At 47.6% G+C, this 13,632-nt stretch overlaps 1 protein-coding gene across 4 annotated transcripts in view; it reads left to right on the top strand.

Moving 5' to 3' along the window:
* Nucleotides 1-13,632, top strand: part of casz1 (castor zinc finger 1) — a 360,461-nt gene that overhangs the window by 304,792 nt on the left and 42,037 nt on the right. For all 4 annotated transcript variants that reach the window (XM_069918493.1, XM_069918491.1, XM_069918492.1 and 1 more), the window contains 4 exons: nt 1,797-1,961; nt 5,090-5,262; nt 6,380-7,221; nt 11,327-11,459. In XM_069918493.1, the coding sequence (XP_069774594.1) occupies nt 1,797-1,961; nt 5,090-5,262; nt 6,380-7,221; nt 11,327-11,459 (1,313 nt within the window). The remainder of the gene's footprint in view (nt 1-1,796; nt 1,962-5,089; nt 5,263-6,379; nt 7,222-11,326; nt 11,460-13,632) is intronic.

Here is a 13,632-nt window from a genome sequence, read left to right as displayed (position 1 = left end):
CCCCTTCCACTCCCTCCGACTGCCCTTCCCATCATTCCAACTCTCCTTCCTCCCTCTGACTGCCCTCCCCCTCCCTCCGACTGCCCTCCCCGTCATTCCGACTCCCCCTCCCCTCCCTCCGACTCCCCCTCCCCTCCCTCTGACTGCCCTTCCCCTCACTCCGACTATTTTTCCTATCTCTGTTCTTTCCTTCACCAGGATGCACATTTGAAAAAAGATTCACTAACAGTCATCGATAAGTCTAAAAACTAGAGAGCAGTGAACAACTGAGGGATCCCAGTAACATACGAGAGAGAGAGATTTGGGAGTCCCTGGGAACCAATGTGTGGCCTGGAAACCAGTAAGTGGTCTGGGAACCAATGCAGGGCCTGGGAGCCAGTTCAGGGCCTGAGAGTCCCTGAGAGCCAGTGCAGGCCCTGGATCCCAAGGAGAGCTCACGAGGTACAGAATGTGACAGAAGGGAAACACGACATAAAGTGACATTTTTTTGGAAAGATTGATGCTCAATGAGTCAGCAGAAAAATGTAAAGATTAAACCAGACTTTAAATTCTCAAAACATTAAAAGCAGTTAAGCTTTCATAAGCAAACATTGTGACATCAGGGATGGACTTAGGACCATATAAAGTTTCATTTAATAGCTGCTAATTGCTTCTCTCCCCTATCAACGGGTATAAAGAAGGCTTGTAAAGGGGATTTAGTGTTGCTGTTGGAGTCTCTGTGGCCAGTTGCCGTTCTTAATCAGTGGCGAGACAAAAGGTGCCTAGGTCAGTCAGCAACATAGTGGATAACCTTGTATTCCTGGAACACGACAGTTCCTGGAAAAATGAGTATTAACTCCAGAAGAGAAAACTCACTTCATGATATTACCTCAAAGCAGAAGATTTTCAGAATCAACTGTAAAACAAATGCAAATTTTAAAAAAAGATCCATACTGGGGGTGGTAAGCACTCCCTCTATGACCCATCCTGACTGAGAACCTCCCAAAGGAACAGCAGGGTGAGAGGAATTTTGTCCCATTCAATCCCGTGTTCTCCTGAATGCCGAGCCTGACTGAGGCAGGGATGGTGGATTGGACTCGTTTGTTGTCCTCAGGTTTGGAAGAACGAGGGGAGATTTTGTGAAAGCATGCAAAATTCAGACAGGGTTTAGGAGATGGGGCTTGGAGATAGGTGCTGGGGTCCGGAACAAGGGGCAAGAGTCTCGGGATCCATCTAGGACTAAGATGAAGGGAAAATTTCTCAGGGTGGGGCGGCCGAGGGGATAGAGGTTGAGGATGTAATAATGGTGTTGAGACAGAGGAACTACCAGTATTAAAGGGCGGAGCTGGCTCTAGGGCCAAATGCCCCCCCCCCCCCCACCCAGCCTCCATGTTCACTGATTCTATGTCCAAGACGAGGCCCGTGGAGGTGGTGGAACTAAATCCAAACCTGCATGCTTCAACGAAGAAATGTTCTGGTGTTCAGAGGAAGGAGAGAAGCAGTAGAAGTTATCAGATCACAGACACACCGAACAGGGGCTCTGGCCTGGTGCAGGCCAGAAGGAACCACGTGTGAACTTTCAGCTGGGAAACTGAACTGGGGTCTCTCTCGGCTGCATGTAAAATACAATCCCATGCCAGCTGGCTTGTAAATCACATTGCAGCGTGGGATCTTGCTGTGCACAGAATGGCTGCTCCATTTTGTTCATCGTCACGTTTCAACAGGTGCATCATTAGCTTTAAACACAGACGTTGCTGCAGAGATGAGCCCTTCCCCAACCAGAGCCTGCTATCTGATCCCTTCTGTTCTTTTGACAGAGATTCACCAGTAAACAAGACGTGATCCGACACTACAACATGCACAAGAAGAGGGATAACTCCTTGCAACATGGCTTCATGCGGTTCAGCCCACTGGACGACTGCAGTGTTTACTACCATGGCTGCCATTTGAATGGCAAGAGCACACACTACCACTGCATGCAGGTAATCCTCCTCCTGCTCCGCCAAATCGCTGAGCCACACCCCAACTGGCAGAACCTTGGCCAACAGAACTATAACCAACAGAACCAGAGGAACAGTATCCAGCATAATCATAACTAACAGAAACCATACCCAGCAGGGCTCACCAGTAGAGCCATAACCAGCAGGGCCCACCAGTAGAGCCATAACCAGCAGGGCCCATCAGTAGAACCATACCCAACAGAACTCTGCCCAGCTGGTATAATGTCAGACTGGCAGTGAAAGGATCAGCAAGACATGTAAGGGAATGCTTTCCTCAGCAATGGGGCCCACTGTCTTCATGGTCAGGGCAATGATGGGGAGACCAACTACCTTCCACTCCCATCACACAGCCAGATGTACATTCGGGCTCCCAACCTTTACCAAAGATCTGAGCACAGAACTCAAGAGAGGGAAAAGTTCCACCTCGACTCAGTGGAAGTGAATCTGTGAGGTTTCTGTCACTTTGAGTATCAGATACTTGGTGGCCTGACTCTCCCACTGTCATTGCCACCCTCTTTTTCAGGCTGCACCAGGCTCCTTGTTGTCGACTCTTCCTGCTTGACCCCTGTCTGCACTCGCAACCTTGGTGAAAGCATCACCCGACGTATCTCGGCAAAAGTTGTCCCCTGCTGACATCCTCACTGTTGGATTTGGTCATCTACACCATGGACTGGCTAGTCCGCTCCCAACTTCCCTACACTCTGCCAATCATCCTGCATAATGATAGCCTCCCCAGCCATCCATTCCCAGTTGATGCAGAGGATGGGTGAATGGATGTGATCCAGAGGGTTAGTCAAGCAGCCCAAAGTCCTGAGTTCAGATCCACCAATGAATGCAGTGGAATTTACATTCAGTTAACAAGTTTGAAAAGTCGTAACAATTAGTCTTAATACTTTTTTTTAAAAAAGATCATAATTGAAAATGTAGAAACGTAAAAACATGATGCTGGAGAAACTCAGCAGGTCAAACAGAATACTTTATGTAGCAAAGATAAAGATAGATAACCACCGACTCAGGGTTCAGCCCTTTGTCAAGGTATGTCGGCAGGCATCTGAACCAAATGGTGGGGAAGAGGGGGTGGAGCACGGACCCAAATGCAGGTGGTAATAGGTGGATAAGGGAGGGAGGGAACAACAGCAAATGGGGGAAGAGGGATGTTCTGTGAATGGAGAGGGAAGGGAGTGGAGAGGTGGAGGAAAGAGGGAAAAGGGAAGGGAGGGAGAACAGGGAGTGGGTTAGCAGAAACCGGAGAGGTTCATGTTAATGCCGTCTGGTTGGAGAGTCCCCAGAGGGAAAAGCAAGTGTTGTTCCTCCGATTAACAAGTCTTGGTAGGATATTACATGAGGTCATGGACAGACGTGGGCATGGAGTGGGGTGCGGAATTCAAATGATCGGTCATTGGGAGATCCCTGTCACTGATGGGGACAGAGTGAAGATGCTCAGCGAAGTGCTTTCCCAATCTCTCTGATGTAGAGAAGGACACAAAAGGAGCACCAAATGCAGTAAATCACTCCCACGGATACACAAGGGAAGTGTTGCTTCACTTGAAAGGACCGTTTGAGGCCTCAAATGGTGGGTGCAATTGTGGCACTTACTGTGGCCACAGGGGAATGTATCTGATTCTCTGATATTCCTTGAAGGAGGAAGTTTGGTCTGTATATACCACCAAGTGCTTCACATACCTGCAGATTCCCCTCCAGTCCACATGGCATCTCTAGTTTCTGGACTAATTCCTGGACCTCCTGCCAGTGACCTGTATGTGAGTTCAGGGATCGTCCCATGGGTTGTCACTTGAGTGGACTAGCAGGCCATTTAACTGTTCTAATTCCTTCAGCAGAGACTGCAATGGTTCACCGCCTTCTGGAGGATGGGCAGTAAATGCAGGCTGGGACATGAGGGCCCAGATCCAGACAAAATGAACAGAGAGATGGCATTCTGTGAGACATTGCCACGTCCTGTTCTCTTCGCCCCAACCAATCCCAACTCTCTTGGTCCCTCTGCCACCCTGTCAGCCCCTGGCAGCCACACATTCGCCTCAGGAAATCACAGCAGGAGGCCATTGAGCCCATCAATCCTGCTTCTCCATTCAGCCAGATCATAGTTCAGTGTGCAAAGATCAATGAATCCCATCCTCGCATACCGTCAGCAACTGGGGTGGTAAATTCCAACCCTCTGAGTGAAGGGAGACAATCCTCCTCGCGGTCGGAAAAGAAAAACTCTTAATTCAGGATTCACAACCTGTACAAAGATCTTCCCAACACCTGCCAACACTCTGTATGTCTAAATTTGATAATCCTCTGTGCTTTGAAATTCCAATGAAAATCGTTCAACTCTGCGTAGCCTCACTCAGTTAAATAAGAGCACACCCTCGCCTCAACCCAGGAATCAAGGTGGACAATCACAGAGTTCCACAGGGGGTATGGTTAGTGTAGCGGCTAGCACGATGCCTTTACAACGCCAGCAACCCTGTGTCTCTGGTTTCCTCCCACCCTTCACAAAGTACATGGATTGTAGGTTAATTGGTGTATTTGGGCGGCACAGTTGGGCCGGTTACTGTGCTATACGTAGAAGAAAAAAGCCTGGAGACCATTACTGCTCCTAGAGTGCCAATTGCAAGCCTTATGCAGTTGTAGCAAGATGTTCCCACTTTTGTACAACCCCTTGTCAATGCAGGCCCATGTTCTTGTTGCCTTCCTGATCTCTGTCTGTGTCTTCATTAAATTTTAATTTAATTTTTTTATTTAGACATACCGCACGGCAACAGCCCTTTTGGTCTATTAGACCATGCTGCCCAATTAAATAGTGGAAGCCCAGGGGGAGAATGCGAAAACTCCTTATAGATAACGCTGGATTTGAACCCCGGTCCAGATTGCTGGCGCTGTAACAGCATGGCGCTAACTGTTACGCCAACTGTGCCACCTATGCCCAGCATGTCTGCCTTCAATCCCCGCTAGACCAGCCCACACACAGCACACCAAGGTTCTGCTGTAGCTTGCCACTTAAACCTATCTGTTTTCCCTCTCCTCCCCATTGGTTGGGACGTGCTTGTCGTGATGTGCCATGCTCCTGAGAATTCTCTCTGATGGTTTGTCTCCTCCTCCTCACCCAGGTGGGATGCACAAAGGTTTACACCAGTACTTCTGATGTCATGACACATGAAAACTTTCACAAGAAAAATGCACAGCTGATCAACGATGGTTTCCAGCGATTCCGCGCGACCGAAGACTGTGGGACATTAGGATGTCAGTTCTATGGACAGAAAACCACTCACTTCCATTGCAGGTAACTCCTTCTCATTGTGTGATACTCCTTGTACCTAAAACTACACCCAGCATCATACTCCACACTTGTTCAAGCCCAGTACCCCAGTCCTCTCAGTATACACGTCATCTGGGAAGTAGATTGCCACACTGGGATGGTTTGACACAGCAGTTAGTCATTTGAGAATTGCATGTCCCTGCACTATTGATTATTTGTTACCCTGTCACTTGGAGATGTTTCGGAGGCTATGTCAATTCATTTTCTTACTGTTGCTTGGAAATTGGTCGCAGAATAACAATGACCTGGGGGGTGGGGGGATGACCCAAGGAGCATGCTTAGTGCAATCGTGTGGATTCGAGGAGACATCGTACATTAATGGACTGAAGTTCCCATCCCATTGCAGCTCAGAATCTTGCCTTTCTGCCCATTGTATCTGTCCTAGCTCACAGCAGAACCACCTGATCAATCCCAATGCCTCATTCTTTCCCCACAAGATTTTCCCTGATCCCTATTCCATCCCTTCTCGGAAACCCTGAATTATCTGCAGGCAGATCCCCTCTATTCCTGGGGGAAAAAAGAATGTTCTTCTCATTCCCCCCCTTGCATTTTTTGGCCTCTGGTCCTTGAACCATCTGTTCACTCATGGGAACAGCCCCCTGCCTACACCAGCTTGTGTATCTCTGCCAGACTACCTCTCAACCTATGTGCATGGAACAATCCTAGTCTAACCTCAGAGCTGAACCTTCCACACCCCCCCCCCCAACCCCTCACCTTCCCTAACCTTGGAATAAAGACAGAAAATCCTAGAAACACTCAGCAGGTCAGGCAGCAGCTGCAGAAGGAGGAACGGAGTTGACGTTTCAGGTTAGAGACGCATTGTTAACTCTATTGCTCAGGGGCTGCCCGGCTTGCTAAGTGTTTCCAGCATTTTCTGATTTTATTTCCGATTTTCAGCACCCCTGGGGGTAATGTATTTTTTATCCTCTTCAGCAGGACGGGTAAGTATTTCTGAAATCCTCTCTGGGAGCCTTGCATTCCGTTGCAGAGTACCATGACTGGTTAGGGCAGCGTTCCCAGGACGGCGTGCTATGGATAGGGTCCCACTCAGTAACCTCTCGGCTCTCCCATCCCCCCATAGGCGTGCTGGCTGCACGTTTACCTTCAAGAACAAGTGCGACATCGAGAAGCACAAGAGTTACCACATCAAGGATGACGCTTACGCCAAGGATGGATTCAAGAAGTTCTACAAGTACGAAGAGTGCAAGTACGAGGGCTGCGTCTACAGCAAGGCCACCAACCACTTCCACTGCATCCGCCTGGGCTGTGGCTTTACCTTCACCTCCACCAGCCAGATGACATCACACAAACGCAAGCACGAGCGCCGGCACATCCGCAGCACCGGGGGCCTGGGCCTGGCCTCACAGCTCTTGGGCCGCAAGGAGAACGAGCAGGATGAATCTAGCAACGACGACCTCATTGACTACTCAGCCATTAGCAGCAAGAATTCGAGCCTGAGCGCCTCCCCCACCAGCCAGCAGTCGCTGGTGCCCGTGATGCTCCCCAACCCGGCCGGCGAGACCTCCGCCCCGCAGGCCATCAAGCCCACCGGCGGCATCATCCCCGTCACCAAGATGTCCACCCTGCTCTCCCAGACGCTCCCCAGCTCCATCCCGGTGGCATTGGCCCTCTCCAATGCTGGCGTGTCCGGAGCAGGCCCCTTCTTCCCTGTGATCCCCAGCAGGGTACCTGTGACCCTTCCGGTGTCAGCGGCCAGCCTCATCTCCACCATTTCTTCCGGCGTGTCCACCCTGCCCAGCGAGTCTTCCTCCCAGGTTGTCTCGGCCTCAGGCAGCTCAGTGGCCTTGGCTCCCGCCGTCGCTTCCATCGTGGAGAAGATGACGGCGAGCAAGGGTCTCATCTCACCCATGATGGCGCGTCTCGCTGCTGCTGCTCTCAAGCCCTCCACTCCAGCAGAAGCAGGTAAGTCTGATGGGTAGCACATACAGCCTTCGATTGCTCTCAGGGTTCAACTTCAAGCTCATTATCACATGCATCAGTGATGCCATTTGCTTTGCAAGCAATCCAGCAACACATCCCATGCCGAGTACATCAAATACAGATGTGACAGAGAGGGTAGGCACAAAGCTAAGTTTCACCTCAGTGTGGACCATTCAGGAGTCTGGTAATGGCAGGAGAAAGACTGCTGGTCAGTGTCCTTTATGTGGCAAAGATCACCAACATTTTGGGCTTGACCCCTTCATCAAGCTATGTAAAAATTTTGTCAGGGGTTGGTGTGGAGGGGAGGAACTTGTTGAGTGGTGCAGCAGGATCAAAGGGCAGAGTGGCCTTCTGCTTGTAAACAATGCTGCTGAATACATGGTGTCACCTCATTTTAAGCTCATCCCCATCAACCTTCAGGGAAAGTGGTTGTGAATTCAAGACTATATCAAGTCCCCCAACCCCCAGCACCACAACATTACCATTACATGGGATCTTGTTATGTATGTGTTAGCTATGTTCAAGATTTGTCATGTAATAGTACAGAACGTAATATTACACAAAAATTGTCTTCTGACTGACATAAGGCAGACAATTATGTTTTTTTAAACAGCCATTGTGTTCCATGAAATTATTCCTAATTTTCCAGAGCGCAGTCTGTGTAAAAAGATCAGAATGGGAATAAGGACTCATTCCTATTCTGACATTTCACCTCCTCGACCCCTAGTTATTTTCATGGATCACCTGCAGTCTAAACAGAACTGCAGGTGATCCGTGAACAACAGGCTAATGAATAGGCCGCCCAACCTGCAAAAATAACCGTACTTCAGGAATTCTGCATGAACTCGCAATGAGGTACGGATATTTGGACATTCCTGTGGGAACAGTCATTTCCCGGAAGGTTGGGAGACACTTCAGAACGGAAAAACTGCCCAAGTTCTCTGTATAAAATATAAAAGACTGCGTTGAGTCCTGAATTGCTCTAGTGAACATGAGCTGCAGCTTAATGTCATGGTAGTGACCTCTTACTCAGAGCAAACTTAATTTGGCGTCTTGTTATATTTACATTTGGCCCATTGATTTCATGCCAGCTCACAGATCAATCCCATTTCCCATTCACTTTCCCTGCCATCTATTCTATCCACATTCCCGCCCATTTCCTCCACATTCTGCCACTCATCCACACATTGGGAACAATTTACAGAAATGAGTGACCCAGCACTGGAGTTAAATGGGAGCACCCTGACGAACCCCACACAACTGCACAGAGAATGTGCAAACTCCACGCAGAGATCACCCAAACTCAGGATCGAACCAGAATAGTGAGACGTGCAGCTCTATTAGCTTGATCACTCTGCCTCTTTGTAATCGGAGGACGGGATAAGTATTGGTGGGGTGTGAGGTAGCTCCAGGTGATGATACTAAACAGGCATGAGTATACCACATTCGTCACCTTACCTTTTGATATTTGATCCAAATCAATGCCTACGATCAGTACAGTCTCTCACGGATTTAATGAACAAAAACCTCACAGAAATTTCTGGCAGTTTTTAAGCAAATATATCACACACATAAAGTTGTTTTAGGGGAAGTCTCAAAGCTTTCAGAAACATTAAAACTATCCTTGGACCTCCCTACCCTCAGGCCCCCTTCAGTAATGCTTGGCCATCTAATGTCCCATTAATAACCTCCTTTATTATGATCCTAACAGAAGGACAAATTACTTCCTTGTTTTTTTTCCCTTTCTGTGTTAAAAATTCAAATATTTAGTCAGCTTGATTAAAGCTTCCTTATCCTGAAGTTTTAACTCTAATTTGTTTTTCCTTCTCTCTATGGTTACTGTTTATCGAGCCAATCTACATTTTATTGTAACGTGATAACTCTCCAAAACTTAATTAACAGTTCAAATCCCCAGAGGAATGGGTAAATCTAGGTGTGAATAAAAGAGCAAGGAACTTCCTCTGAGTTTGATATAATTTAAAACAAGATAAATCCCTCTGAGATTTTTAAGGACTTTTTTTAAACCATGATGCCACATAAGTTCGGGTCTCTGAAACTACCCCACATCCAGTTCCAACTGTTCATTCAGGGGCTTGGTTTATTTAAAAGAGAATCAGAATTATTGCCATGAAATTCATTGTTTGGTGGCAATGTTTTGTGCATTACAGGTGGAAAAATTGTTATAAATTACATTTCTGTAAATACGCTATGTAAAACAAAATAAATTAGTGCAAAAGTGTGGAGGAGACAAAGCTGTTTTTGGGTGCTCGCCTTCAGGCTCCTGTAACTCTTTCCTGATGGTAGTAGTGAGAAGAAGTCATGATCTGGGTGGTGGGGGTCCTCGAGGATGGAGGCAGCTTTCTTGAGTCACCACCTCTTGCAGATGTCCTTAATGGAGTGAAGACTGGTGCCCATGATGGCGCTGGCCGCGTTCGCAACTCACTGGCTCCTTTTCCTCTCCTGTCCATTGGCACCTCCGTGCCAGGCAGTTATGCAACCAGTTGAAGGCTCTCCTCGGAACAGCCATCGAGATTTGCAAGCCCTTGGTGGCATATCAATCTCCTCGAACTCCTCACAAAGTAGAGCCACTAACAAGCCTCCTTCATGGTGGCATTGACATGCAGGCACCAGGGCAGATCCTCAGAGATGTGAACACCCAGGAGTGTGAAGTTCCGAACCCTCTCCCTCTCCACTCAAGGAGGACTGGCTTGTGCTCTCCTGGTTTTCCCCTTCCTGGTCCACAGTCACTTGCTAACGTTGAGTGTAGGGTTGATGTTGTGAGCTAAAACCTGCAGGCTAAACATTCTCACCCAGCCCTTGGTTAATAGAACTCAGTTTCATATTGAGAAGGGGAAAATCTAACAATTAGAATGCTTCTCAATTCAAACCGTTTTGAAATAATTAATTATGGGATTAATCTGCCCGATCTACTTGGGCCAGATTCTGTCAAGCCAATGAAATCATAACTCTGAGTTGACTGAATGTTTTATCCATGCGAGTCCAACATCGCACCATATCTCTGCAGTTTCCCCGACAGACCCAAAACACTGTTTATATATCTTTCACTCCCATGGATGCTGCGAAACCTGCTGAGTTCCTTCGGCATTTCTGTCTTTCTACTACAATCGCAACGTCTGCAGACTTTTGTGCTTCTTTCCCTCATCAACCCTCCTTATTGCCTCTTTGAGTAACTCAATTTAGTTGTTCTAGTACCCGTAATCTCTTTGAGAAGATTAGGCTAAATTTTTTAAGTCAGCAATGTTTTGGGTGGATTTTATTTCTTAGCAACTCCTGACCCACACAACAGTCACAGCACTCAAAAGTCACTTACAAAGGAGTTTTGGGGACATACCAGATGAAAGGTGCTATGCAAATGCAAGTGTTCTTTTGAATCAAAGATTCACCTAGCCAGCTGACTTGAGCAAAAGCACTGTCTTCCTTTTTAAAAAAATAAATCTTTTTCTTTTTGCCTGAGGGCAAATTAATATTTCAGTCACTCGGATATTTCAGGAAAACCGAAATCTAGACAGTCCTGTCAGCAGATTATTTTTCCCTCTTGCACACACCGAATTTAAATACCTTGCTAATAAATTTGATCGGGGTGTGGGGAGGGAGGGGGGATGTTTAGTGGGGGGGGGGGGGGTCACGCTGCTTGAACTGATCTGATTGGCTGTCAAGTTTGATCTGGCAGAGACGGCAGATGTTCCTGTTGGGCATGCTCGGTGAGAGGCTGCACTGTTTCCATGGAAACGGAGGCTTCCTGATAGGAGATGAAGGTTGTCTACCACTCTGAACCTGCCAGAGCATCTCAGTATTAACATAGTATTTAATAAATGGTTACGAGGCAGGACCACAAATTAGTTATGACAAGCCCTGCTGAAAAACAAAGACTTTTTTTTTGCCTCGTTCCCTTTTACTCTCAACCAACATTTCCTACTCCTGAGAATCCTGATGGGTTAATGTCCTTTTGCAAAAATTATCACTCCTCTTGTTCCACCGCAGAGGGCAAGACAGAACCAATCAGATTACTGGCAACATCACTGACCAGCAATGGCTCATTGTTATGCATTTGCCTTTCTCGTTGCAGGGAATGGACTGCAAGCACAGGCAAACCAGTTTGGTCTGGTTGAATTGAAACAGGACACGAGTGATGCAGTCAAGGCGCAGACCCAAGACTCGTTGCAGGACCAGAGTCTGGACCTCAGCCTGAAGGATCACGGGTAGGGAGCCAGTTGGCATGTGGTGCCGTGAACCCAGCAGGTCAGGCAGTGTCTGTGAAGGGAAATGGAAGGTCAACATTTTAGACTATTACCACAAGGCAGAAATAGGCCATTGAGTCTGCCCCGCCATTCAATCATGAGCTGATCCATTTTCCCACTCAGCCCCACTGCCCGGCCTTCTCCCCATAACCTTTGATGCCTTGGCTAAACAAGAACCTGCCTTAAATACACCTGATGACCTGGCCTCCACAACCACCCATAGCAACAAATTCCACAGATTTACCACTCTCTGGCTGAAGAAATGTCTTCTCGTCTCTGTTCTGTGGATGCCTTTTAATCCTGAAGTTGTGCCCTCTTGTCCGAGACTCACCTACCACGGGAAAACAACCTTCCTACGTCTACTCTTTCCACGGCTGTCAACATTCAAAATGTTTCAGGTCGTGATCTTAGAGGTAGGAACTAAGAAGAAAGGATTCTGGGGATGTGCAGCACAGCTCCACTGACCCCAGTTCAATCCTGGCGCTGTCTGCGCGGAGTTTGCACATTCTCCCTGTGACATAACACCTCATCGCACATCAAAGACTTGAGGGGCATCTTAATTCTGCTGGTTAAGTAGCTGGACGAGAAAATGAGAGTTGATGACTTGGAAGAGCTAATTGGCTGCAGGGGAAGCAAGAGGAACTGAGACTGGTGGAATTGTTCTGCTGGGAGCCAGCAGGGACTCAATGGGCAAAATAGCTTTCTCCAGCTATGAGGAAAAAAATTCACTGTTCCCCCCCAACCACCCCAGGTGAGGAAATGTTCTCATCTCTCCATCAATTAAACTCTCCAGGCCAGAGAAACCATCTCACTCTGTAACACTATGTATATGGCAATGAGGTCACACCTCCCCCACCACCTCCTTCTAACCTCCAGAGAAGAGAGGCGTAGGCTACTCAGTCCTCTCTCCAATGGCAAATTACCCTGGAATGATTTTGGTGAATATCTAAGGCACTCCCTCCTTGGCAAATACATACCAAAGGTCTGTGTAATTGCAGGAGGAGATCTTTATCCCTTATTCAAATCCTGTCACAACCAGGGTCAAAGTACAATTTGCCTTGCTAATTGCATGTTGAACTTTCACACTAGTTTTTGGTGTATTGTGTACAGGTCATTAAGTCTGTTTGAACATCAACATCAAGCCTCATCAGCGTTCTTCCACACCTCAGAGAGGAGCTGCCTAGTAGGTCAACTGGGTCATTGTAAATTGTCCCTGGAGAGTGGATGAGTGGTAGAAAGCCAAGAGCATAGGAGGAGTTGATGGGAAGGAGGAAAGGCCAAAATGGGATTGGTGTGATTGGCTGCTTGATAACTAACGTAAACTCTCGGCAGAAGACCATCAGATATAGGAGCAGAATGAGGTCATCTGTCCCATCGAGTCTACTTTGCCATTCAAATCGTGGCCAATATATTTTTCAACCCCATTCTCCCCATAACCTTTGACATGTTTAGGAATCAAGGAACACCTATCTTATTGACTGAGCCGATCAAATGGTATCGGCAGCGAGCACACGGCCATAACCACATGTAATAATGTCCGCTCTGACACTGGACAAAAAGGGCCCATAAAGATGCAGCAGCCTCCCTGCTGAGAACATCCTCATTTCCAATGTCTGCTCTTGCTGGGCCTCAGTGCCAAGTTCTAACATCAATGGAAGGAGGAAGCCTTGAGGGTAATAGTTTTTGGAGTTCTGGAGCCCTGATCCTGAGTCATGAGTTCGAATCTTATCACAGCAGTTGGAAAATTAAATTTCAAGGGGCTTTTAAAAAAAAAGTAAATTTCAGCAGAGGGGCGTGGTGCACAATTGTCCTTTAGGAAAAAGAATATTTCCCAGGGTTTCCTGGTCTGGCCAACATGTGGCTTCTTGCCTGTTGTCTCAATGGGCCATCTTCTTCTCCTATAGCTTGTGAATAAAATGGTGGGGGAAGAGGGAGGCCAGCAGGCAGGAGGTCATGGGTGAATAAAGCTGAAAAGTGAGAGGGTGAGGAGATGGGGAGGGAAGGATGACAGAGAGATGGAGAAGAGAAGGGGGGTGACCTAACAGAAACTGGAGAAGTCCATGTTAATGCCAACCAGTGGAGAGCGCCCATATGGAATATTAGGTGTTGCTCCTCCAATTTGCCCTGGATTGGC

Source organism: Narcine bancroftii, chromosome 2 (assembly GCF_036971445.1).
Source record: "Narcine bancroftii isolate sNarBan1 chromosome 2, sNarBan1.hap1, whole genome shotgun sequence".
Classification (NCBI taxonomy): Eukaryota; Metazoa; Chordata; class Chondrichthyes; order Torpediniformes; family Narcinidae; genus Narcine; species Narcine bancroftii.
The sequence above is the reverse complement of the archived record's forward strand: the minus strand, read 5'-3'. Positions and strand labels throughout refer to the sequence as shown.